General features: G+C 45.8%; 2 protein-coding genes across 2 annotated transcripts in view; both read right to left on the bottom strand.

Moving 5' to 3' along the window:
• Positions 1 to 27,301, bottom strand: part of LOC116987004 — a 248,236-nt gene that overhangs the window by 95,358 nt on the left and 125,577 nt on the right. The gene's annotated exons all lie outside the window — the stretch shown is intronic.
• Positions 12,268 to 27,301, bottom strand: part of LOC116987005 (polymeric immunoglobulin receptor-like) — a 99,152-nt gene continuing 84,118 nt past the window's right edge. Inside the window, 8 exon segments of the mRNA XM_033042887.1 lie at positions 12,268 to 12,364; positions 12,985 to 13,075; positions 14,518 to 14,566; positions 16,790 to 17,110; positions 18,840 to 19,157; positions 20,440 to 20,524; positions 20,526 to 20,763; positions 23,849 to 24,133. Of these exon segments, the coding sequence (XP_032898778.1) occupies positions 12,317 to 12,364; positions 12,985 to 13,075; positions 14,518 to 14,566; positions 16,790 to 17,110; positions 18,840 to 19,157; positions 20,440 to 20,524; positions 20,526 to 20,763; positions 23,849 to 24,133 (1,435 nt within the window). The 3' untranslated portion in view covers positions 12,268 to 12,316.

Genomic DNA, 27,301 nt, shown 5'->3' with positions numbered 1-27,301 from the left:
ATTCAAACTTTGAAACACTATTGTCATGATATTCACATTTTTTTAAATGACAATTAATGGTGTTGTGGACTGTGAAGATGTTTGTCTAGTAATACGACAGGATGAAGATCAGCTGGGAAAGCGGGATGTGTAATGTAACTGACATGTGTAATGTAACTCAGACAAGGGCGAAGTGATGCACTTCGTGCAGTTCAGGCAAGGTAGAATAAGAACGATGAATTGAATTGCTAACTTGTCTTCTTTGCAATTCAGAGGTAATACATTACCAGAGTTGCGGTCATGTACATTCCATTGGATTATTTTGTACATCTGCTTGCAACGATTTCATTCTGTAGGCAACTGGTTGTTTTATAATATAACCTTATATCTGCTGCGGGCTATCGTTCTGGGTTTGTTACTTTCAGGGGAACAGTACAGTTTATTCGGGTTGTGTACATCAGTGGCAATGTTGTGCATCACGTGCTATCGATGAAACACACTGATGTGTCCGCCACTTATGTCAGCTGAGCGTTGGAGACCCTCAGTAAAGGATCTTTTGTTAAGAGCTATTTACTGTTTACTTGCCCAACTAAAAACACTACAGAGAGGAACCGAAGCTGCAGCAAAACAGTTTAATTCTGTCTTCATTCGCCTTTGACCCATGACTTCTGCAAACACTGTTCAGCAAACAGTATTACAACGAGCTGCACGCAAGACGCAGTTCAGAGATACGAATCTGCACACCCTTGTTTCAGCAGCGCGAGCAAAGTGTCAGCACTGCAGAACAATTCAATGTAAAGGAAGAAATGACTGTTTGAACATATTAGATTAAAGTAAATTCCAAGCCAGCACCCACCTCCAAAAACAACAGTGGCATCGACCCGAAATGTCACCCATTCTTTCCCTCCAGTGATGCTGCCCATCCCGCTGAGTTTCTCCAATATTTTTTGTCTATCTGTGGCATCTCAGACCGTTTATCTCTCACAATCTGTGAGGCATTTTAGGATGTCTTGCAGTGGGGAAAAGCTCCAATTCAAGATCATTCCTCCCAATAGACCACTAACAATCTCCAGTTGAACGGGCCAGGCAGCATCAGTGTGACCACAGAGTCTGCAAGTATCTCTGGCTATTCAGCACCCCTCTGATATCCCTGACCTGGGGGTTTGTGAGTTAAAAGCAGGCCCTGGTCTCATCTCCTCGCCCCCCCCCCCCTTACTATGTGGTGAATATTTATCTTTGTCAGTGGGACATTTTACCCAAAGCAATTCTTGAATCTATCTGAACTTTATGGTGGTTACTCCGTTATTGCAGGTCACCATTTCTCATTTCCAAACAGTATCCTTCACCGTTCTTTCATGGACGGGGTTACAGTCACAAGTCAGACTGAGGAAAGCAACACAATGTATTTGCAGTTTCACACCCCGCGCTTTGCAAGCAGCAACTCAGCCATTTTGTTCTGCACAAGAATAGACTTTCCACTAATTTAGTTTAGTTTAGTTTAGTTTAGAGATACAGCGCGGAAACAGGTCCTTCGGCCCACTGAGTCCACAATGACCAGCCATCGCCGCACATTAACACTACCCCACATACACTGGGGACAATTTACATTTATAGCAAGCCAATTAACCTACACACCTATACGTCCTTAGAGTGTGGGAGGAAACCGAATATCTCGGAGAAAACCCACGCGGTCATGGGGTAAACGTTCAAACTCCGTACAGACAGCTCCCGTAGTCGAGATCGAACCCGGGTCTCCTGTGCGGCAAGCGCTGTAAGGCGGCAACTCTACCGTTGCGCCACCGTGGCCATTATTTATAGTGATTTAACACGTGTGTACGGTGGACAAAATGAATAACTCGTTGTAGCATTAAAATGTTCATCAGTATTACTGTACTCAAAAGACGCGAAAGTGGGGTGATATAGAACCAGTGTGAAAGGGTTGATTGCTGATTGACGTGAGCTCGGTGAAAAGAATGGGCGAAGTTTCGGGTCGAGATCTTTCTTCAGACTGGTCAGGGGAGAGGGAGATACTTGGATAAGGAATTGTAAGGTGTGAAAACTGGTCAAATGGTATGCAGATCAAAGGGGATTGTTAGCTGGGAGAAGGTAACAAAAAAGTAATTAGAGATCAAATGTAGTCGACTGTCTAAAAGACTGTCACAGCGATCGGAGAACTGCGAAGGAGGGAGGGGGGGGGGGGGGGGGGTGTTGAGAGGGAAAGCAGGGGTTACTTGAAGTTAGAGATGTCAATGTTCACACCGCAGGGGTGAAAGCTGCCCAGGCCAAATATGAGCTGCTGTTCCTCCAATTTACGCTGGGACTCACTCTGACAATGGATGACGCCCAGGCCAGAAATGTCAATGTGGGAATGGGAGGGGGAGTTAAAGTGTTTAGTGACCGGGATATCAGGTAGGGGGCGGACTCAGCTGAGGTGTTCAGCGAAACGATCGCCGAGAAGCGAGAAAAAGTGAAGGCTCAGCAATCGTTTCGCTGAACACCGCCGCTCAGTCTGCCTATCCCTAAGTGATCTATCCACAGATGCCGCCTGTCACGCTGAGTTACACCAGCAAGTCATGTCTATCTTCAGTTTAAACCAGCATCTGGAGTTTCTTCCTACCTAAACATTAGTTGCATATCCGCAATGAGATCTGTCGATGTTGGATGTGCTTAGCGCGTCAGTCAGCGTCTGTGGAGAGAAAAATAAGGCTAATAATCAGAACAATGCCGTTGCATAATTTTGTTCTGATGTGATAGCATGGTCTGAAAGATTAATTGATTGCCTTTCCTCAACGCCTTTAATGTTTGGTAACACGTGGATTATCCAGCAGCCTGATTACAGTATGTTCTTCATCACTAAAGTTGCAGTCTGAACAAAACAAATTAGACAAACCATTTATTGACAACAACCATTTATTAAGAAGCATTCTGTTGCATTATAATTCATTAATCAGTGAAAAACGATGTTTCCAGGAATATAATGCAGTTTAACAGGATATAAGCATCTGGAGCAGCAGAAACCATGCAAAGGTTAAAACAATAGTTTGAAGCTGACGAAAGAAACCTTGGAAGAGGTGACAACAATTAAGATGGTGCAAGCTTGGAGTCTTCATTGTAATTCGTGGGCCGAGTGGCGAGGTTCTGGCTCATCGCGTCTCTGCAAAAGACAATGTGAGGTCATCAGACTGACTGACAGTGGGAACCACGCTTTATTTGCCCCGACCACTCCCAACACGTTGCAGTCTGGAAGATGGACCTCAAAGAATCCACACAAGACACAGAAATCCACCCTGCACACGTACAACCGTACACAACCTCATGATGCAATGGAGGCCAAGTCAATTAACACCGGAGGTGCTCTCTGTCCCACTGAGTTACTCCAGCATGTTTTGTATCTATCCAATCTATTGATATTTTTAAAGGGGAGATTTTCAAATCCTTGATAAATAGGGATCTCAAGGGTTATGGGGAGAAGGAAGGAAATGGGATCGAGATGGAAGGATAGATCAGCCGTGATTGGGGGCGGTTTAGAAATGATGGTCTGAATGACCTAATTCTTCTCCTATAATTTATGAACATGATGACAATAAAACCTACCTTAGAGCCTCTTGTGAACACCGCGGTTGAGATACTCCAGATCACAAACAGGCGAAAGAACATCCAGCGCCCCACTTCCCATGAGATGTAACTGGGCAAAGGGCAAAGGGCAAGAGATACAGAATCAAGGGGAGGAAACGAGATGGTTTATCTTTGAAACATTTACCTGTTATTTGCTTCATAATCTTGGTGAAGTGGAGCGGGGCGAAGCAGCAGAGTCAGTGGAGATCAGTTTGGAGAAAGAACGGGTTTTGGACTGGGGGGGGGGGGGCATAAGGGGGAAAACTCACGATCACCAATTACTGACGTCATTGCTGGAGCATGGCTACAAGACTGGGAATGAGAGATTACACGGTTAAATGGATTCGGAGAAGTGAGAAATAAGTCATGAGCTGGAGCAGTGAATACAGTGAATACAGAGTATATAGACATAAAATGCGGGAGAAACACAGTAGAAGAGGCAGCATCTCTGGAGAGAAGGAATGGGTGATGTTTTGGGTCGAGACCTTCTTCAGTCTAGGAGCCACGGGAGAGGGAAACTGGGGATGTGGAAGGATACACTGGAAGAAAGAGAATGCAGCTGCAAGGAAGATTATAATAAAATCCATGTGGATAGACAAGAATAATAAAAAAGGATCAATGCTAATGGTGGAAGCGAGCTGGCAGGAAACTGGAGCACTTAAATGAAACTAACACAATTTTAAGGCAAAACATGCAGACCACACGTAGACAGCACCTAAGGAACCAGGGTCGTGGCGTTGTGAGGCTGTGATTCTACAGGCTGTGCCTCTGTGAATTCAGATCAATACTCTCACAACATTTAATGTCAGTGAAAGGAAGGTACAACTTTCCCCCAATTAAAGCATTCCCAATCAAAACACCAGCTATTAGTACATATTTAAGAAGGAACTGGAGGTGCTGGAAAAATCGAAGGAGGACAAAAATGCTGGAGAAACCAACGGGTAACGCAGCATCTATGGAGCAAAGCAATAGGTGACGTTTCGGGTCGAGACCCTTCTTTAACATGGTCGATTATCTACCTACGATTTTTCCAGCATCTGCCGTTCCTTCTTTGTTTTATCTACCTTCAAAATCCAGATAGGGATTTTATAAAAGTTCATGCAGGATAGGCCAGGAAGGGGGAAACCTATTACAGGTGTGCAAAACTCTGAGCAGCATAGATAGGGTATTTTTTGATTAATTGTGCACGGCACATATGTGTAAAAGTGGAGAACATATGGTTAATTTTTGGAGCAGGATGTTTCAAGGCAATCAATAAATATTTTTAAACCTAGAAGGTGAAGGTATCTGCATTGCCACAATGGACGAGGTGCTGGTAAATGGGATTAGTATCGACGGTACTGAATAGTCAACATTCACACAGTGGACCAAATCTAATACCATGGTCTCGGATTTTATTGTGGCCACATTTACTGATCCCTTCCCACATTTGAGTGGCCATGTGGAGATGATGACGGAAAGTGCAAGTGCTTGGACTGATGTCACCAGATACCTAGCTTAAAGCTGTGTAAACATAAGAGGAAGTTCTAGCCAGGAAGCTGGCCTACACCTGCACTGGGAAATCTAATTTTGGAGCCCAGCAACCAAGTATTGACAAATGGGCCATAATTCCATAATTTTAATCTTGACAAGTTAATTAAATAACGTGCATTGATTTCAGGGAGTCGGAGCATTGGGGAGGAGGCAGGAGGATGGGGTGAAGAGGGTAAGATAGATCAGCCATGATTGAATGGTCTATTTCTGCTTCTATCACTTATGATCTTATGAACCACCCCACCCCCACTTCCCCTTCTTCTCCTCATTCCCTCCACTACTTACCAGTGCCGTTGGTTTTCACTAGGATACTGCAGGGCACGTCACTGCTGGAAATGGACACGTTGATCATTTCACTGGATTTTGATCCATGTTGATTTGAGGCTGTACAATAATATTGATGGTGCTGGTGTTTGAAGGGTTGACAATGTAGATCCAGGGCATTGTTGTCTGAGGTCTTTGAATTCCCAGATGGGGTCTTTTCATACCAGCTGTAGCTAATGGGAAGGGATCCCCGGACCGACTCACAGGACACTGTCACTGAGCCCCCGAGACAGGAGACATTGGCTGGTGACAGAAATCCAAGCACAGGAACAGACACGGGTTCTGTGGGAAAGGAGCAAACAGTCAGGCACCGAGTGAACATCTGAAAATCAAACACTCCCCAATATCTCTGTATCTTAGCCAGAGCCCCAAGGTTGGAATCTGATCCATCCATCTACATGGAGTCATAGAGTCATACAGCGTAGACACAGGCCCTTAGGTCTAACTTGCACGCACTGACCAACACGACCAATCTACATTAGTTCCACCTGCACTTGCTTGGCCCTTAACCTTCTAAAATGGATAATTGTGGGATCCCGTTGGAGGTGGCGACAATGTCGGATGATTATGTGGTGTATGCAACGGCAGGTGCGGCGAAAGATGAGGTTATTCTGCTTCTCACCGGTGAAATGCCCGGGTGGAGAGGCTGGCTGGCTGCCGGGCGGTGGGTGGACAGTGACTGCTGGGGGTGGGGGCGCATTGACGAGGCAGAGCGAGAGAGAGCGCGCGCGCAGGGCGAGGAGGAAGTGACTGATCCCTGAGGTGGGGGCGGGTAGTGGGCTGGCCCTCTGTGGACTGATGCCCTGTTTAATATTCTCCAGGTTTTCAGACCGCGAGCAACACTTGTTTCTCACTAATCTGTTCCTGTCAGATCATTAGTTTGTGTGGGAATGCAAACCTCTGACAGGGTGACATTTTTTTTACTGTTCAGAGGCAGGGAAATTTGCTGAACATCCCCCTTGAAGTGACACTTCCCGGAGAAAACATGGATGAGGCATTTCAGTGGAGACATCAAGTCAATCACTGGGAAACGTACCGTCAAATACTTGGACCTGAACGTTAAACATTGGATCCGTGCCACGTGTATAAATTCTACATCTGTACAGTCCTGTATCTCCAGAATGAAGATCCTCCACAGTCACAGTAAAATGTCCACTTGCCGGGTTATCTGTGATTGACACTCTTCCACTCCGGCCGTGTTGCCCATTCGTTTCCACTAAAACTGTACATTGGTCGGTCCACCCATTGCACCAGTATTTTGTGTGTGAGCGGTACTCTGCTGCATAGTGACAATCGATTGTGATCGCTCTTCCCACAACTCCTCTTACATAAGTCTGCCCCCACACTGCACCTGGAACAGAGGGGAGAAACTTTCAGGTGGTTGAGCAAATGAACTATTTAATGGAAATATATACATTATGAAGATTACTTAAATCGTTCCATGATGTGTCATATTGCTTCACGGCCTATGTCTCCGGTCTGAAGTGCAGGCAGTGCTGTTATTGTACCTGTTGTGTCAATGCTCTGTCCACGGGTCAATACATAGAAATATAGAAGCATAGAAAATATCTTCAGCAGTAGGCCATTCGGCCCTTCGAGCCTGCACCGCCATTCAATATGCGCATGGCTGATCATCCAACTCAGTATCATGTACCTGCCTTCTCTGCATACCCCCTGATCCCTTTAGCCACAAGGGCCACATCTAACTCCCTCTTAAATATAGCCAATGAACTGGCCTCAACTACCTTCTGTGGCAGAGCATTCCAGAGGTTCACCACTCTCTGTGTGGAAAATGTTTACCACATCTCGGTCCTAAAGGATTTCCCCCTTACCCTTAAATTGTGGCCCAATTCAGGTTCACTTCCCACTCCAGATCCCTGAGCAGAAACTCGGCTGGGATTGCAGTGCGGTACTGAGGGAGCGCGGCAGTGTTGCAGGAGCTGCCTTTCGACAATCCCAGGCTGTGCCCGGAGTCTCACCCCACTTAAATACCCTACTTTGCTATTTCATTGACGGTGCCACCGGCTGCGCTGCCAACATTCACCTCTCAACCGACACTGGGCCGGACTCGTATTTAGACATTCACCGCCTTTAAAACGCCATGACTGAGGACAGAGGACGGACGGGTTACAATAAAGCGGGTCTCTTACTGGAGAGCGTTACTAGCGTGAAAACGCACACCGCCAGATTCAGGGACAGTTTCATCCCAGCTGTTATCAGGCATCTGAATCAACCTACCACAAACAGAGAGCAGCGCTGAACTCCCATCTACCTCTCTGATGATCCTCGGACTACCGTTGATCGGACTTTGCTGGCTTTACCTTACACTAAACGTCATTTCCTTTTCATGTATCTATGCACTGTAAGAGGATCGATAACAGTCATGGATTGTCTTTCTGCTGGCGAGTTAGCTCGGAACAAAAAAAAAGTTTCACTGTATTTCGATACACGTGACAATAAACTAAACTGAATTTGGAACCCGCTATTCATCTGGGACAGGTTCTATTCTCAATGACCCCGGCTCGCCTTGGACCTTTCTGCACGACTGGGCCGCGGATTGGAGAAAGGATGGAGAGAGATTTGGGAGTGGGTGGATAGAGCGAGGACCGTGGATCAGTCTCAGACTCCGGGGAATTGTTGGGTTTACGACAGCGTTGAGTTGGACAAATGCAGGGAATATGTGTACTGACACAATGAGTCCACAATCGTGACTTCCACCTCAGTTGTGAACACATTTTAAAAGTGTTGAATTGACTTCCTGGTGAAGTTGGAACCTCTGTTCTTCGGTCCAGGTGTCTTGGAGTATCTGCTCCAAATTCATTCGCTATTTTATGCCGATAAACTACCATCACAATGCAATTAGACCATGTGTCAACAGTGGTTAAACTACGAACATTGTCTAGATATTCAAATGTGATTTCAGATCAATCACCACAATGCACTGAGTTCCATTTCCCCCATTACATGTCTACACACACTTAACCATCTCTGCTGTGGAAAGGGTGCACGGGACCCCAACTAACATTGATCATTGTAAGATCAAGATCTGGCTTTCACTCACCGGGCAGCGAGGAGACGAGAAGCATGGGAATCCACATTGTTTTATCCATAGTGACAAGGCCAGCATTTGTCTGCCTGTCCCTCAGCTCTGAGCTGTTAGATACAACAGCATCTCAGAAATAGCAATGAGGAAGAAGGGAACAGTACGTCATATCCTGAAACATTGCGAGCCAACAGCAGTTCGACACGATGCAGTGTGCAAGGCTCAGGGTTATATTTAACAGGTGGTAGGGTTATATTTAACAGGTGGTTGGGTCAGATGATCACAGTCATACAGCAGGAAACAGCCCCTTCTCCCCAACGCGTTAAACCAATATGCTCATCTATGTTAGTCAAATTTGCCCACGCTCGATCCATCTTTCCCCAAACCTTCCCTGTCCATGGGCCTGTCCAATTGCCCGTTACATGCAGTTATTGCAGCTGCTTAAACCAATCGTTAAGTGTGATGTAACCGTGAGGATGGAGCGGCGGTTATCTCTGTACTCAAAGTCTGTTAACACTGAACAGTGGTGGAAATATTGATAGACAAAAAAATGCAGGAGCAACTCTGCGGGCCAGGCAGCACCTCTGGAGAAAATTGACAGGTGAGGTTTCGGGTCTGGACCCTTCATGCAAACAATGAGACGTAGCATAAAATATGACATTTAGAAGAGTAGAAACGTCTAAGATGTGTACACTTCCGGATTATTCCCTCTTGATGATTTTGTAAGTGGACCGGCAGATCAAAAATATAATCATTGGAACTTTTACTGTTGACAAGGGGCAAAACAGGAAGGTTGCGTTAGGAAGTAGGGACTTTCCACCTGAAATCAACTGAGGTTAATTGGATTTTGAGCCTCTTCTCTCTGCTTCAACTCTTTCATTCAAACTTTGAAACACTATTGTCATGATATTCACGTTTTGAAAATGACAATTAATGGTGTTGTGGACTGTGAAGGAGTTTGTCTAGAATTACCACAGGATGGAGATCAGCTGGGAAAGCGTGATGTGGAATGTAACTGACATGTGTAATGTAACTCAAACAAGAGCGAAGTGATACACACAGTGATGTTAAGGCAAGGTAGAATATGCACGGTGAATTGAATTGTTAACTTGTCTTCTTCACAAGAGCCAATAAATTATCAGAGTAGTGCTCATGTACATTCCATTGGCTGACTTTGTACATCTGCTTGCAACGATTTCATTCTGTAGGCAACTAGTTGCATTATAATATAACCTAATATCTGCTGCGGGCTATCGTTCTGGGTGAGTCACTTTCAGGGGAACAGTGCAGTTTATTCGGGTTGTGTACATCAATGGCATTGTTGTGCATCACGTGGTATGGGTGTAACACACGGATGTGTCCGCCACTGATGTTAGCTGATCGTTGGCGACCCTCAGTAAAGGATCTTTTGTCGGGAGCTATTTCCTGTTTACTTGCCCAACTAAAAACTCTGTAGAGAGGAACCTACGATGCAGCAAAACAATTTAATCCTGTCTTCATTCGCCTTTGACCCATGACTTCTGCAAACACAGCTCAGCAAACAGTGTTACACCGAGCTGCACGCGACATGCGGTTCAGAGATACGAATCTGCACACCATTGTTTCAGCAGCGCGAGCAAAGTGTCAGCACTGCAGAACAATTCATTGTAAAGGAAGAAATGGCTGTTTGAACATATTAGATTAAAGTACATTGCAAGCCAGCACCCGCCACTAAAAAACAATGTGGCATCGATCCGAAATGCCACCCGTTCTTTCCCTCCAGTGATGCTGCCCATCCCGCTGAGTTGCTCTAGTATTTTATGTATACCTGTGGCATCTCAGACCGTTTATCTCTCACTATCCGTGAGGCACTGTGGGATGTCCTGCAGTGTGGAAAAGCTCCAATTCAAGATCATTCCCCCATTAGACCATTAACAATCTCAATTTGAACGGGCCAGGCAGCACCAGTGTGACCACAGAATCTGCAAGTATCTCTGGCTATTCAACACCCCTCTAATATACCTGACCTGGAGGTTTGTGAGTTCAGACTCTGGTCTCATTTCCTTGTTCCCCGCTAACTATGTGGAGAATACTTAACTTTGTCAGTGGGACATTTTACCCAAAGCAATTCTTTGGTCTTTCCGAACTTTATGGCGGTTACTCCGTTATTGCAGGTCACCATTTCTTATTTCCAAACAACATCCTTCACAGTTCTTTCATGGGCGGGGTTACAGTCACAAGTCAGACTGAAGAAAGCAACACAATGTATTTGCAGTTTCACACCTCGCACTTTGCAAGCTGCAACTCAACCATTTTGTTCTGCACAACAATAGACATTCCACTAGTTTAGTTTAGTTTAGTTTGGAGATACAGGGCGGAAACAGGCCCTTCGGCCCACCGAGTCCACACTGACCAGCAATCCCCGCACATTACACTACCCCACATACACTGTGGACAATTTAAATTTATATCAAGCCAATCAAGCTACATACCTGTACGTCAATGGAGTGTGGGACGAACCCGAAGATCTCGGAGAAAACTCACGCGATCATGAGGAGAACGTACAAACTCCGTACAGACAGCTCCCGTAGTCGGTATCGAACCCGGGTCTCCTGTGCGGCAAGCGCTGTAAGGCGGCAACTCTACCGTTGCGCCACCGTGGCCATTATTTATAGTGATTTAACACGTGTGTACGGTGGACACATTGAATAACTCGTTGCAGCATTAAAATGTTTAATATATTACTGTACTCAAAAGACGCGAAAGTGGGGTGATATAGAACCAGTGTGAAAGGGTTTATTGCTGATTGACGTGGGCTCGGTGAAAAGAATGGGCGAAGTTTCGGGTCGAGACCCTTCTTCAGACTGGTCAGGGGAGAGGGAGATACTTGGATAAGGAATTGTAAGGTGTGAAAACTGGACAAAGGGTATGCAGATCAAAGGGAAATGTAGAATAGATGATTGTTAGCTGGGAGAAGGTAACAAAAACGTATTTGAGATCAAATGTAGTCGAAGACTGTCATAGTGATCAGAGAACTGCGAAGGAGGGAGGGCGGGGGTTGAGAGGGAATGCAAGGGTTCCTTGAAGTTAGAGATGTCAATGTTCACACCGCTGGGGTGTAAGCTGCGCAAGCGAAATATGAGGTGCCCTTCCTCCAATTTGCGCTGGGACTCACTCTGACAATGGAGGATGCCCAGGACAGAAATGTCAGTGTGGGAATGGAAATTAAAGTGTTTAGCGACCGGGATATCAGGTAGTGGGCGGACTCAGCGGAGGTGTTCAGCGAAACGATCGCCGAGAAGGGAGAACAGGCGCAGGCTCGGCGATCGTTTCGCTGAACATCGCCGCTCAGTCTGCCTATCCATCCACAGATGCCGCCTGTCACTCTGAGTTTACCCCAGCAATTTATGTCTAGCTTCAGTTTAAACCAGCATTTGCAGTCCCTTCCTCCCTAAAAATGAATTAAATATACGCAATGAGATTTGCCGATGTTGGATGTGCTTAGCGCGAGAGTCAGCGTCTGTGGAGAGAAAAATAATGCTAATAGGTAGAACAATGTCGTTGCATACTTTTGTTCTGATGGGATAGCATGGTCTGAAAGATTATTTGAATGCCTTTCCTAAACGCCTTTAACGTTTGGCAACGCGAGGGTTATCCAGCAGCCTGATTGTAGCCTGTTCTTCATCACTATTGTTGCAGTCTAAACAAAACAAATTAGATAAACCATTTATTGACAACAACCATTTATTAAGAACCATGCAGAGGTTAAATCAATAGTTCGAAGCTGACGAAAGAAACCTTGGAATAGGTGACAAAACTTAAGGTGGTGCAAGCTAGGTGTCTTCATTGTAATTCGTGGGTCGAGGGGCGAGGTTCTGGCTCATCGCGTTTCTGCAAAAGACAATGTGAAGTCATCAGACTGACTGACAGTGGGAACCACGCTTTATTTGACCCGACCACTCCCAACACATTGCTGTCTGGAAGATGGACCCCAACGAATCCACACCGGGCACAGAAATCCACCCTGCACACGTACAACCTGACAAAACCTCGTGATATCATCTACACAGAGATTTGGTTTAACTTCAGGATATGAAAACGTGCACGGTTTTTGTTTCTATCAATGGACAGGACATGTTGAAAGCGTTAATGGAAACCGTTTGGAAACATTCGGTGAAGAGAAGTAATTGCTTTGAGCAGAGGGTGGTGAATCTATGGCTTTTATTGCCACAGGAGGCTGTGGAGGCCAAGTCAATTCACACCGGAGATTGCTGCCTTTCCCGCTGAGCTACTCCAGCAATTTTGTATCCATCCAAATCGATTGATATATTTAAGGCGGATATTTTCATATTCTTGATAAATAAGATGTCAATGGTTATGGGGAGAAGGCAGGTGAATGGGATCGAGAGGGAAGGATAGATCAGCCGTGATTGGGGGCTGATTAGATATGATGGACTGAATGGCTTAATTCTGCACCTATAATTTATGAACATGATGACAATAAAACCTACCTTAGAGCCTCTTGTGAACACCGCGGTTGAGATACTCCAGATCACAAGCAGGAGAAAGAACATCCAGCGCCCCACTTCCCATGAGATGTAACTGGGCAAAGGGCAAGAGATACAGAATCACTGGGAGGAAACGAGACGGTTTATCTTTGAAACATTTACCTGTTATTTGCTTCATAATCTTGGTGAAGTGGAGCGGGGCGAAGCAGCAGAGTCAATGGAGATCAGCTTGGAGAAAGAACGGGTGTTGGACTGGGGGGGGGGGGAGGGTGATGGGGGGAGGGTGGGACAACTTATGATCACCAATTACCTACCTCATTGTTGGAGGACGGCTACAAGACTGGGAATGAGAGATTACACGGTTAAATGGATTCGGAGATGACAAAGACATAAATCCTGAGATTGAGCAGTGAATACAGAGTAGATAGACACAACATGCTGGAGAAACACAACGGGAGAGGTTTCAAGGTTCAATGTGTAAGAGAGCGTCAGTTAACTCAGTTCGCTGTATTCGGTCAGATTCAAGACTGTTTTCTCACATTCTGCGCCAGCGAGTTTTTGGTGCATGACCTTTTCAATGGCAAGGTGTTGCCACAAGTGATATCAAGGGGGGTGTCTTAGACCATAATTCATAATTCATTTTCCTATCAGCACCACACCAGAGCAAGTCACAGCAAACCTAAAGTGAATGACTTGGGTTTGGCAACTATATTCATCTCACAGCATGGGGTGAGGTTAGTGATGGAGAAGTCATGGTGAATACTGCAGGGAGCGCTCTCTGAAAAGTAACAAATGGAGGAACTTATTCGTATCATCCAAGCATGTACACAACACAATGAGATGTAAACCCAGTGCAATTCCCCTTCTGACGAGTTAACTAATAACTGGTTTGCAAGTTATATACATATTATTAAAGAATATTTAAGAGATAAATATAAATTTGCTGTCAGGCTTGAAACAATAGACAATTGGTGCAGGAGTAGGCCATTCGGCCCTTTGAACCAGCACCGCCATTTATGATGCTTCGATATTTGGTTTCATTGGATCACAGGCACACAGAGAAACAGAGTATAGAAAGAGGCCATTTGCCTCTTCAGGTCTGTGCCGACTGTCAACTGCATTCACACGGATCCTGTGTAAATCCCATTTTTGTTTTCCCCACTTTCTCATCAACTACGACCACAGTCCAACACCCTCCCTTCCCCGCCCCACCCACTCTTCACATACAACCGCTCTCCTGCACACACGGCAATTTACAACTGACACATCTTTGGGAGCTGGGAGGAAACTGGAGCACTTAAATGAAACCAACACAATTAAAGGCAAAACATACAGACCACACGTAGACATCACCTAATGAACCTATGTCGTGGCGTTGTGAGACTGTGGCTCTACGGGCTGTGCTACTGTGCATTGTGATCAATACTCTCACGGCATTTATTGCCGATGAAAGGAAGGCACAACTTTATCCCAAATAAAGCATTCCCAATCAAAACGCCAGCAATTAGTACATTCGTTTTAAACAGAGCATTTTACCTTGCAGGGTAATTGGATGTTATCGATTTTTCACAAGAATACTCATGACCTATTGGAACAAGGAAATAAATGTCAGTGTCACTGCTTTTCACTTGCAGTTGAATAAGGGAGTCTGGTTGTCCGATGTAAGGAGTTGACAGGCTTAACATACAGGGTAATGCTTCTTCAGTGTGATTTGCAGCAAATGGGAGATGTTATCATGACAAGCAGGAGGCAGATAAAAATGATGGAGAAACTCAGCGGGTGAGGCAGCATCTATGGAGCGAAGGAAATAGGCGACGTTTCGAGCCGAAACCCTTCTTCAGACTGATATTAGGGTGGGGGCGGGAAACGAAAGGAATAGGTGGAGCCAGAAGGCTGAGGGAGAGGACAAAGTAAGGACTACCTGAAATTAGAGAAGTCAATGTTCATACCTCTGGGGTGCAAACTGCCCAAGCGAAATATGAGGAGCTGCTCCTCCAATTTACGGTGGTGCTCACTCTGGCCATGGAGGACACCCAGGATAGAAAGGTAGGATTGTGAATGGGAGGGGGAGTTGAAGTGCTGAGCCACCGGGCGTGAGCCACCGGGCGATAAGGTTCAGGTTGGTTATTGCTAACCGAGCGGAGATGTTTGGTGAAGCGATCGCCACGCCTACGCTTGTTCTCGCCAATGTAGAGCAGCTGACGAGCAGCGGATGCAATAGATGAAGTTGGAGAAGGTGCAGGTCAACATGTGCCACACCTGGAAAGACTGCTTGGGTCCTTGAATAGAGTCAATGGTGGAGGTAATGCGACCGGTTGCAAGGGGAAGTTCGGGTAGGAAGGGACGAATTAACCGAGTAGTTATGGAGGAAGCGGTCTATGCGGGAAGCAAACAGGGGAGGAGATGTGAAGATGCGGCAAGTGGTAGGGTCACGTTGGATGTAGCGAAAATGACGGAGGATTATTTGTTGTACGTGAGGGCTGGTAGAGTGGAAGGTGAGGACAAGGGGGACTCTGCCCTTCACGGGGTATAGAAGAGACCCTGGTGAGAGCCTCATCTATGGTAGAAGAGGGGAACCCTCTTTCCCTGAAGAATGAGGATATATCTGATGCCCTGGTGTGGAACACTTCATCCTGAGTGCAGTTGCGTCGTAGACGGAGGGTTTGGGAGTAGGGGATGGAGTTCTTACAGGAAGCAGGGTGGGAAGAAGTGTAGTCCAGGTAGCAAGCAGGAGTGCTGGTAACAACTCTGGCGCCAGGCGTAGACGGCACAGTGGCGCAATAGTAGAGTTGCTGCCTTACAGCGCCAGAGACCCGGGTTCGATTCTGACTACGGATGCTGTCTGCCCTCTCCAAGTGCTCCAGATTCCTCCCGCATTCCAAGGTCGTGCAGGTTTGCAGGGTAATTGAGGTCTGTAAATTGTCTCCATTGAACTAGTGTACTGGTGAATACTGGACGTTGTGTACTCAGTGGGCCGAAGAGCCTGTATCCATAAACTAATCTAAAGGGTGCAATTTGACTTGAGAGGGGTGTTGATTGGTTTGAAACATTACAGTGATGGGGAGGGGCCGGATAGAGGTTTTATATTAGTCCATGCAGGACAGGTGAGGAAGGGGGAACCTACTACAGGTGTGCAAAACTGTGATAGGATCTTTTTGGGAAACTGTGCACGACAGATATGTGTAAAAGTGGAGAACATATGTTTAAGTTAAGGAGCAGAATATTTCAATGGTATCAAGAAAACTTTTTAAACCTAGAAGGGGGAGGAACCTGAATTGCCACAATGGACGAGGTGCTGGTAAATGGGATTAGTATCGATGGTACTGAATGGTCAACATTAACACAGTGGACCAAATCTGATACTTTCGTCAAGGAGTTAACTGTGGCCACATTTACAAATAATTTCTGATCCCTTCCCATATCTGAGTGTCGGCCATGTGGAGATGGTGGTGGGAAAATGATTGTGCTTGGACTGATGTCACTGCACACCTAGTTTAATGCTGTGTAAGTATAACAGGGAGTTCTAGCCAGGAATCTGGCCTACACCAGCACTGGGAAATCTATTTCTGGAGCCCAGCAACCAGGTATTGACAAATGGGCCATAATTCCATCATTTTAATCTTGATAAATTAATTATATAACGTGCATGGATTTCAGGGATTATGAGGAGAAGACAAGAGGATGGGGTGAAGAGGGGAAGATAGATCAACCATGCTTGAATGGTCTATTTCTGCTTCTATCACTTGTGGTGTTATGAACCACCCCACCCCCACTCCCCCTTCTTCTCCCCATTCCCTCCACTACATACCAGTGCCGTTGATTTTCACTAGGAAACTGCAGGGCACGTCACTGCTGGAGGTGGACACGTTGACCATTTCACTGGATTTTGATCCACGTTGATTTGAAGCTGTGCAATAATATTGACGGTGCTGGTGTTTGAAGGATTGACAATGTAGATCCAGGGCATTGTTGTCAGAGATCTTTGAATCCCCAGATGGGGTCTTTTCATACCAGCTGTTGTTAATGGGAAGGGATCCCCGGACCGACTCACAGGACACTGTCACTGAGCCCCCGCGACAGGAGACATTGGCTGGTGACAGAAAACCAAGCACAGGAACAGAGACGGGTTCTGTGGGAAAGGAGCAAACTGTCAGACACTGAGTGAACATCTGAAAATCAAACACTCGCCGATATCCACCATCTCTGTATCTTAGCCAGAGCCGCCAGGTTGGAATCTGACCCATCCATCTACATAGAGTCATAGAGTCATACAGCGTAGAAACAGGCCCTTCGGTCTAACTTGCCCGCACTGACCAACACGCCCAATCTACACTAGTTCCACCTGCCCATGCTTGGTCCTTAACCCTCCAAACTTATCCTATTCATGTACCTGTTCAAATTGTTCTTAAATGTTGCGATAGTACCTGCAATAACTACTTCCGTCGGCAGTTCGTTTCATATACCTACCAACATTTGTGTAAAAACGTTACTCCCCAGATTCTTGTTACATCATTCCCCCCTCATCTTAAAATAATGTCCTCTGGTTCTCGATTCCCCTACTCTGGGCAAAATACTCTGTGCATTTACTCGATCTATACCTCGCATGATATTGTGCCTGCCATAAGGTCATCCCTCATCCTCCTGCGCTCCAAGAAATAAAGACCTAGACGGCTCAACCCGTCCCGGTAGGTCAGGCCGTCAAGTCATTGCAACATCCTTGCAAGTCTTCTCTGCACCCTATCCAACTTGACAGCATATTTCCTAGAACATGGTGGTTAAAACTGACCACAAATCAGACAAATCATCAGACAATCTTGGATCCTCTTTTACATTTCAGGAATTGCCAGCAGGAAAAGGGGAGCATCGTTTATGCAACAGTGTTGGATATTCAAAGCAACAAGGAAGTTGCCCATTTGTCTAATGAGAATCAAACTGTGTATGCAGGAGCGCAATTTCGAAGGAAATCGACAGGGACACTCCAATACAGATCTGGACAATGTCATTTACTCAGATGTTTAAGAAGGAACTGTATTTGCTGGAAAATCGAAGGTAGACAAAAATGGTGGAGAAACTCAGCGGGTGAGGCAGCATCTATGGAGCGAAGGAAATAGGCAACGTTTCGGGCCGAGTCTGAAGAAGGGCTTCGGCCCGAAACATTGCCTACTTCCTTCGTTCCATAGAAGCTGCCTCACCCGCTGAGTTTCTCCAGCATTTTTGTCTACCTTCAGCTATTTTTATAAGCAGCAGTCAAATTGCCCGTCAGAAAGCGCCTTCTTCTCACAATCCATTTACCAGATTTATACTTCTCTGTGTCTCTCCATCCTCCCAGCTGCCAGAACTACCATGTCTGCCACTATACCAGTACACAGCAGCACCATCTCTCTTTGTTTTACAATTCCAGCATCTGCAGTTAATCTTCTTTTAATCTGGAACTCTGCCACAATTCTACAATACCAACATTCAAACACCTCGTTAGTGCAATAGTATCACTATCGCCAACTTTTTAATGTCCTTGTATAAAAAAGTTGATAGTGATACTGTTGCACTAATGATGTGTGTGAATGGCGGTATTGTAGAATTGTGTGTATGGAGCGAATGGGAAAGTGGAACAACATAGAACTAGTGTGACCGGTGATCGCTAGTCGGTGTGGACTCGGTGGGCCGAAGGATCAGTTTCCATGTTGCATTTATAAACTACAACTAAACATCCCGGTGACATTTTTCTGCTACATCTCCAAAGCTTCCACATATTTTGTTTTATAAAGGGGCGACCGGAACTGTGCACCAGACTCCCACCTAACAAATGTTTTGTGCGGATGCCAAAGTGGAGACATAAAGTCACTCATTGAGAAACCTACCTTCAGATACTTGGAGATATACTTTAAATGTTGGTTCACCATGTGTAGTAATTCCACATCTGTACCATCCTGTATCTCCAGAGTGAAGATCCTCCACAGTCACAGTAAATATTCCTCGTTCCGGGTTATTTGTGATTGACACTCTTCCGCTCTGTCCATGTTTCCCATTTGTTTCCACTACATGTGTACACTGGCGACTTGTCCCAGAGCACCAGTATTTTGTTTGTGAGCGGCACACTGCTGCATAGTGACAATCAATTATGATCGCTCTTCCCACAACCCCTCTTACTTCGCTCTCCGCCCACAGAGCGCCTGAAACTGAAGGAAAAATATTTCATAAATTGAAGAGCAAAATTAGCCTTTCACAAACATATACATTATAGTATACATCAATGTGTACAGGGGAGTCCACCCACTCATTTTCTTAACTGTGTTGAATTCCACCTAGATTGCGATGAGAGACAGATATTGTACACCGTCCCTCACCACCTGCACAGGTCGTTCCAAAGCGCTTCCCAGCCAATGTGGGTGTGAATGGTGAAGAATGATGCATTGAACACGGAGCCTGTTGCAATTGGAAGGCGCTGTCTAGGGAGTATTGGTGAGTTGCTGCAGTGCATCGTGCAGATGGTGCAAAGTGCTGCTGCTCTGCATCAGCGGGGGAGGTTGAGGATGGGGCGTCTATCAAGCGCGATTCTGGTTCATGACAGACCAAGCACAAGTGTTCAGCGAAACTGTGGCCTAGGCCAGTGCTTCTTAAACTGGTGAATGGTTCAACCAAGGGTGAATTAAATTATTTTGGGGTGATTAAGTTTTTTGCTCATGTGACTAAATAAATTATATAAAAAATTATACACAAGAGGGAATAAGACGAAAATTACCAAAAATAAACCTAAGAAAATTTAGTCGAGGGTGAATGAAATTTTGTGATAAAGACTCAAGGGTGAATGAAACTGAAATAGTTTAAGATGCACTGGCCTTGGCTGTGCTTGGTCTCGCTGTTGTAAACCATTCACACTCTATTCTGGACTTCCAATCTGAGCGTCTCCACACCTACCGGGGGTTTCATTTCAAAATGATTTTTGACAAAGGTAACAGTTATACTTGATGGAATGACGGCCAAGTAGATTCCACTTTAATTTTGTGAGATTACTGGAGTTCATGTGATTCACACAAATTAACAGAGTAAAAAATATGAACATGATGATGAAATTGTACATCCTTGGTTTTAAATGATGATGGATCCAAACAGAATGCATTTGGTGCTTTCTCTGTCTCAAAGTGAATGTGAGATCTTAAGCGGCAGTCAGAAAATCATTTTTAGGCAGAAATTTGGTGGAGTGCACTCAACCCGTTGTGATAAGTGCAGGTCTTTCTCTCCTTTCGAAGCTCAACACCTCCCAGGTGAAAGTAACAGGCAATTATTTGCCAGTCCCCCAAACAAACTCTCGCATTTTACGCCATGAGCTCACGGTGGCTGCAATGATGCCGTCTGCAAATACCTAGAAACCCACGAACATCACCACAAGGTGAAAAGCAGCAGCTACAAGAACACAAGAGGAATTGTGAAACAGTATTCCCACGGGAAAATAACACTCACCTGTATTGTTCATTTCTGTCACATAACTGCACGTTGCTGCTCCTTTGAAGACTTTCACGTTGAGTATTTCACTGGATTTCCCCCCCATGATTATTAGAGGCTCTGCAGTAATATTGACGGTGTTGACCTCCGAGGATTTCACAACTCAGATCCAGTTGATTGTCGTACAAGATCGTTGACCACCGATACTCGTTCTTCTCACACTATGTGTAATGGATGGGAAGGGATCCACGGACAGACTCACAGGACACTGACACTGAGCCTCCGAGACGTCAGGCATTTGCTGGTGACAGATATCTGAGCACAGGAGCAGACACGGGTTCAGTGGGAATGGAGCAAACATTCAGTCACCTGTATGAACAGTTAAAAAACAAACACATGCTGAATCTCAGCAGCCCTTTATCTCAGCCCGAACCGTCCGGTTGATATCTGACCGGCTCATCTACATCTCTGTGAGTATGCGAAGCCCAGAAACTGAAGAAGGTTAGAGTTATAGAGAACCGAAAGATGCCCATCACAACAGCTCGTTCATGCCGACCAACATGTCTTTCTCGGCCATTTCCATATGTCCACGTGTCTCCTTTATCACTCGCAATGATCCCAAAACTACGCAACTGTCCTAAAATGTATTTTAAATGCTGTTATTCTGACTGCCTCAACTACTTCCTCTGGCAGCAGGTTCCATATAAATATCACCCAATGTGTGGAAAATGTTGTCCCTCGGAAGAGAAGTTGGGATGTTATATTTCAGTTGTACGTATGTTGTTGAGGTCGAACTTGTGCGAATTGTGTTCAGCTTCAGTCACTCACCTGTACAAAACATGACACTACGGTAAATTACACCTTACTATTCTCCCCTCTTTAAATAGTTCCCATTACCTCTGTCCTCCACTTTCTCATCCCACACATCGTGGGAAAATGAACATGCTTCTCGTGATTGATACATTTCTATAAGTTCCTCGCTCAATCATTTCCACACCAAGGAATGAAGTCTGAGTTTGTCCAATCGCTCCCTGCGTCAATCACATCCTGTCCAGGCAGCGTCGTCCTAAAACCTTTCTGCACGCTGCCCACCTCAACGGCACTTTTCTTGGAGCTGAGGGACTAAAGCTGAACACAATTCCCAAAGTGTGGACTCAACATCTGCACGTCTGAAGCATATTATCTCAAATTATGTTCTGAATGTTCTCACTGATGAAGACCAGCGTGCCAAAAACCCTTTTAAATGCCTTGGAATTTAATGGCGAAAACTAATTAAGATCCCTTTAAGATAGACACAAAATGTTGGAGTAACTCATCGGAGCAGGCAGCATCTCTCGAGAGAAGGAATGGGTGACGTTTCGGGTCGAGACCTTTCTTCAGCCTGAGAGTCGTGGGACAGGGAGAGAGAGAACTGGAAGGGTAAGATGTGAAAACAAGTGATCAAAGGTGACAAAGTTAAAGGAAAATGTAGGATGACTCATTGTCGACTGAAGGGAAGCTGACAACGAGGCATACAATCAGTAAAATATAATCAGGAGGACAGTGAATCTAATTGGAGAACTAGGATGGGGGCGGGATGGACAGGAGTAAAGCAAGGGTTACTTGAAGTTCATTGTTTTATCCATAATGACAAGGCCAGCACTTGAGCTGCTTTAAATACCTGGGAGTCCACATCACAGAGGATCTGACATGGACAGCACACACTGCCGGACTGGTGAGTAAGGCAAGGCAGCGCCTTTCCCACCTCAGACAGCTGAGGAAATTCAGAGTCTCTCTGAGGATCCTTGAGTGCTTCTACTCTGGGGCTATAGAAACATCTTGTCCGGCAAATCACAATCAGGTTTAGGGAACAGCTCTGCCCTGGACAGGAAAGCTCTGCAGAGAGTAGTGCGATTTGGCCGAACGTACTATGGGAACTACACTCGCCCCCCTGCAGGACCTATACACCAGGAGGTGCAGATCCAGAGCCAGCAACATTATGGGGGACCTATACCACCCCAACAACGGACTGTTCCAGCTGCTACGGTCAGGCAAACGCCTCCGCTGTCATGTGAAAACAGAGAGGATGAGACGGAGTTTCTTCCTACAGGCCATCAGGACTTTAAACTCTTATCTCACCAGGGACTAATTTACTGTTGTGTTGTGGCTTTTAAAAATATATCTCTTCTCACATGTAAATACTGATTCTGTTCTATTCTGTTCTTCAGTTTGTACACAACCCGCAGGCATTGCCACTTTCATTTCACTGCACATCTTGTATGTGTATGTGACATAAATTTGACTTGTCTTGTATCCTGTCGCTCAAAACACTGGGTTGTAAGCTGCCCAAGCGAAATATGAGGTGCTCTTGCTTTGACCTCACTCTGACAGTGGAGGAGTTCCAGGACAGAAAGGTCAGTTTGGGAATGAGAGGGGCTATTAAAGTGTTTAGCAATCGGGACGTAGCGTAAGGCTGAGGCAGAGTGAGCGGATTTGATCAGCGAAACGATCGCCGAGTCTGCGCCTGGTCTCGCCGATATATAGGAGTTCACACCTGGAACAGCGGATGTAGTTGATGAGGTTGGAGGAGATGCAAGTGAACCTCTGCCTCCGTCTACTCCTTGGACGGAGTAGACAGAGAAGGTATAGGGACAGGTGTTGCATCTCCTGCAGTTGTAGGGGAAGGTACCTGGGGAGGGGGTCGTTTGGGTGAGAAAGGCCGAGTTGACCTAGGAGTTGCGGAGTGAACATCTCTTCGGAAAGCAGAAAGCGGTGGAGATGGAAAGGTTTGGCTAGTTGCGGGATCCCGTTGGAGGTGGCGAAAATGCGGGAGGATTATATGCTGTGTGCCACGGCTGATGGGGCCAAAGATGATGTTATTCTGCTTCCCACCGGGGAAATGTCGGGGTGGAGAGGCTGGCTGGCTGTCGGGCGGTGGGTGGACAGTGGCTGCTGGGGGTGGGGGCGCATTGACGGGGCAGATGGAGAGAGAGAGACCGCTGGGTGGGGAGGGAGTGACTGATCCCTGAGGTGGGGGCGGGGAGCGGGTTGGCCTGCCCCGGGAGGACAGAACGCAGTATATTGAGCTCTGGGGACTGAATCCATGTTTATGATTCTCTACGTATTCAGACCGCGAACACTCGCACTGATCTTTCGGACTATTAGTTTGAGTCGGAATGCAAACCTCTGACAGGGTGACATTTCATACAGTTCAGAGGCAGGGAAATGTGTTGAGCATCCCACTTGAAGTGGGTGGCCGCTCAGTGGGACAGAGCTCACACTGGGTGAGAGCAACATGAGTGGGGTTTCCCGACCCCCGCCCGCTCCCCGCAGGTCTCTGCACCGCTGCGGATCCTCGGGATATCGGTGCTGCCCTGACCCTTCCCGGAGAAAACATGGATCAGGCATTTCAGTGGAGACGTCAAGTCAATCGCTGCGAAACGTACCGTCAGATATTCGGAGATGTACGTCAAACATTGGATGGTCGCCAGATGTTCTAATTCCACATCTGTACCATCCTGTATCTCCAGAGTGAAGATCCTCCACAGTCACAATAAATATTCCTAGTGCCGGTATATCTGTGATTGACACTCTTCCACTCCGTCCGTGTTGCCCATTTGTTTCCACTATAATTGTACACCGGCTACTACTCCAGCCGCACCAGTATTTTGTGTGTGAGTGGCACCATTGTTCATAGTGACAATCGATTGTGATCGCTCTTCCCACAACTCCTCTTACATAGAAACATAGAAACATAGAAATTAGGTGCAGGAGTAGGCCATTCGGCCCTTCGAGCCTGCACCGCCATTCAATATGATCATGGCTGATCATCCAACTCAGTATCCCGTACCTGCCTTCTCTCCATACCCTCTGATCCCCTTAGCCACAAGGGCCACATCTAACTCCCTCTTAAATATAGCCAATGAACTGGCCTCGACTACCCTCTGTGGCAGAGAGTTCCAGAGATTCACCACTCTCTGTGTGAAAAAAGTTCTTCTCATCTCGGTTTTAAAGGATTTCCCCCTTATCCTTAAGCTGTGACCCCTTGTCCTGGACTTCCCCAACATCGGGAGCAATCTTCCTGCATCTAGCCTGTCCAACCCCTTAAGAATTTTATAAGTTTCTATAAGATCCCCTCTCAATCTCCTAAATTCTAGAGAGTATAAACCAAGTCTACCCAGTCTTTCTTCATAAGACAGTCCTGACATCCCAGGAATCAGTCTGGTGAACCTTCTCTGTACTCCCTCTATGGCAATAATGTCCTTCCTCAGATTTGGATACCAAAACTGTACGCAATACTCCAGGTGTGGTCTCACCGAGACCATGTACAACTGCAGTAGAATCTCCCTGCTCCTATACTCAAATCCTTTTGCTATGAAAGCTAACATACCATTCGCTTTCTTCACTGCCTGCTGCACCTGCATGCCTACTTTCAATGACTGGTGTACCATGACACCCATGTCTCGCTGCATCTCCCCTTTTCCTAGTCGGCCACCATTTAGATAATAGTCTGCTTTCCTGTTTTTGCCACCAAAATGGATAACCTCACATTTATCCACATTATACTGCATCTGCCAAACATTTGCCCACTCACCCAGCCTATCCAAGTCACCTTGCAGTCTCCTAGCATCCTCCTCACAGCTAACACTGCCCCCCAGCTTAGTGTCATCCGCAAACTTGGAGATATTGCCTTCAATTCCCTCATCCAGATCATTAATATATATTGTAAATAGCTGGGGTCCCAGCACTGAGCCTTGCGGTACCCCACTAGTCACTGCCTGCCATTGTGAAAAGGACCCGTTTACTCCTACTCTTTGCTTCCTGTTTGCCAGCCAGTTCTCTATCCACATCAATGCTGAACCCTCAATGCCGTGTGCTTTAAGTTTGTATACTAATCTCTTATGTGGGACCTTGTCGAAAGCCTTCTGGAAGTCCAGATACACCACATCCACTGGTTCTCCCCTATCCACGCTACTAGTTACATCCTCGAAAAATTCTATAAGATTCGTCAGACATGATTTACCTTTTGTAAATCCATGCTGACTTTGTCCAATGATTTCACCACTTTCCAAATGTGCTGCTATCCCATCTTTAATAACTGACTCTAGCAGTTTCCCCACTACCGATGTTAGACTAACTGCTCTGTAATTCCCCGTTTTCTCTCTCCCTCCCTTCTTAAAAAGTGGGGTTACGTTTGCTACCCGCCAATCCTCAGGAACTGCTCCAGACTCTAAAGAGTTTTGAAAGATTATTACTAATGCATCCACTATTTCTGGAGCTACTTCCTTAAGTACTCTGGGATGCAGCCTATCTGGCCCTGGGGATTTATCGGCCTTTAATCCATTCAATTTACCCAACACCACTTCCCGGCTAACCTGCATTTCACTCAATTCCTCTAACTCCTTTGACCCGCGGTCCCCTGCTATTTCCGGCAGATTATTTATGTCTTCCTTAGTGAAGACGGAACCAAAGTAGTTATTCAATTGGTCCGCCATATCCTTGTTCCCCATGAGCAACTCACCTGTTTCTGACTGCAAGGGACCTACATTTGTTTTAACTAATCTCTTTCTTTTCACATATCTATAAAAACCTTTGCAGTCAGTTTTTATGTTCCCTGCCAGTTTTCTTTCATAATCTATTTTTCCTTTCCTAATTAAGCCCTTTGTCCTCCTCTGCTGGTCTCTGAATTTCTCCCAGTCCTCCGGTATGCTGCTTTTTCTGGCTAATTTGTACGCATCATCCTTCGCTTTGATACTATCCCTGATTTCCCTTGTTATCCACGGATGCACTACCTTCCCTGATTTATTCTTTTGCCAAACTGGGATGAACAATTTTTGTAGTTCATCCATGCAGTCTTTAAATGTCTTCCATTGCATATCCACCGTCAACCCTTTTAGAATTAATTGCCAGTCAATCTTGGCCAATTCACGTCTCGTACCCTCAAAGTTACCTTTCTTTAAGTTCAGAACCATTGTTTCTGAATTAACAATGTCACTCTCCATCCTAATGAAGAACTCAACCATATTATGGTCACTCTTGCCCAAGGGGCACGTACAACAAGACTGCTAACTAACCCTTCCTCGTTACTCAATACCCAGTCAAAAATAGCCTGCTCTCTCGTTGGTTCCTCTACATGTTGATTTAGATAACTATCCCGCATACATTTCAAGAAATCCTCTTCCTCAGCACCCCTGCCAATTTGATTCACCCAATCTATATGTAGATTGAAGTCACCCATTATAACGGTTTTGCCTTTGTCGCACGCATTTCTAATTTCCTGTTTGATACCATCTCCAACTTCACTACTACTGTTAGGTGGCCTGTACACAACACCCACCAGCGTTTTCTGCCCCTTAGTGTTTCGCAGCTCTACCCATACCGATTCCACATCCTCCAAAGTAATGTCCTTCTTTTCCATTGCGTTAATCTCCTCTATAACCAGCAACGCTACCCCACCTCCTTTTCCTTTCTCTCTATCCCTCCTGAATATTGAATATCCCTGGATGTTCAGCTCCCAGCCTTGGTCACCCTGGAGCCATGTCTCCGTGATCCCAACTATATCATAGTCATTAATAGCTATCTGCACATTCAACTCATCCACCTTATTACGAATGCTCCTTGCATTGAGACACAAAGCCTTCAGACTTGTTTTACAACACTCTTACCCCTTATACAATTATGTTGAAAAGTGGCCCTTTTTGATTTTTGCCCTGGTTTTGTCTGCCTGCCACTTTTACTTTTCACCTTGCTACCTATTGCTTCTACCCTCATTTTACACCCCTCTGTCTCTACGCTCACACATTTAAGAAACCCTTTCCCTTTAACTCCATCCTCCACTATCCCATTCGACACCCCACCCCCCTTATTTAGTTTAAAACCACCCGTGTAGCAGTGGCAAACC

The sequence above is a fragment of the Amblyraja radiata genome, chromosome 24 (genome assembly GCF_010909765.2).
Source record: "Amblyraja radiata isolate CabotCenter1 chromosome 24, sAmbRad1.1.pri, whole genome shotgun sequence".
Classification (NCBI taxonomy): Eukaryota; Metazoa; Chordata; class Chondrichthyes; order Rajiformes; family Rajidae; genus Amblyraja; species Amblyraja radiata.
Note: the sequence above shows the minus strand (reverse complement) of the source record. Positions and strands in the feature narration are given on the sequence as shown.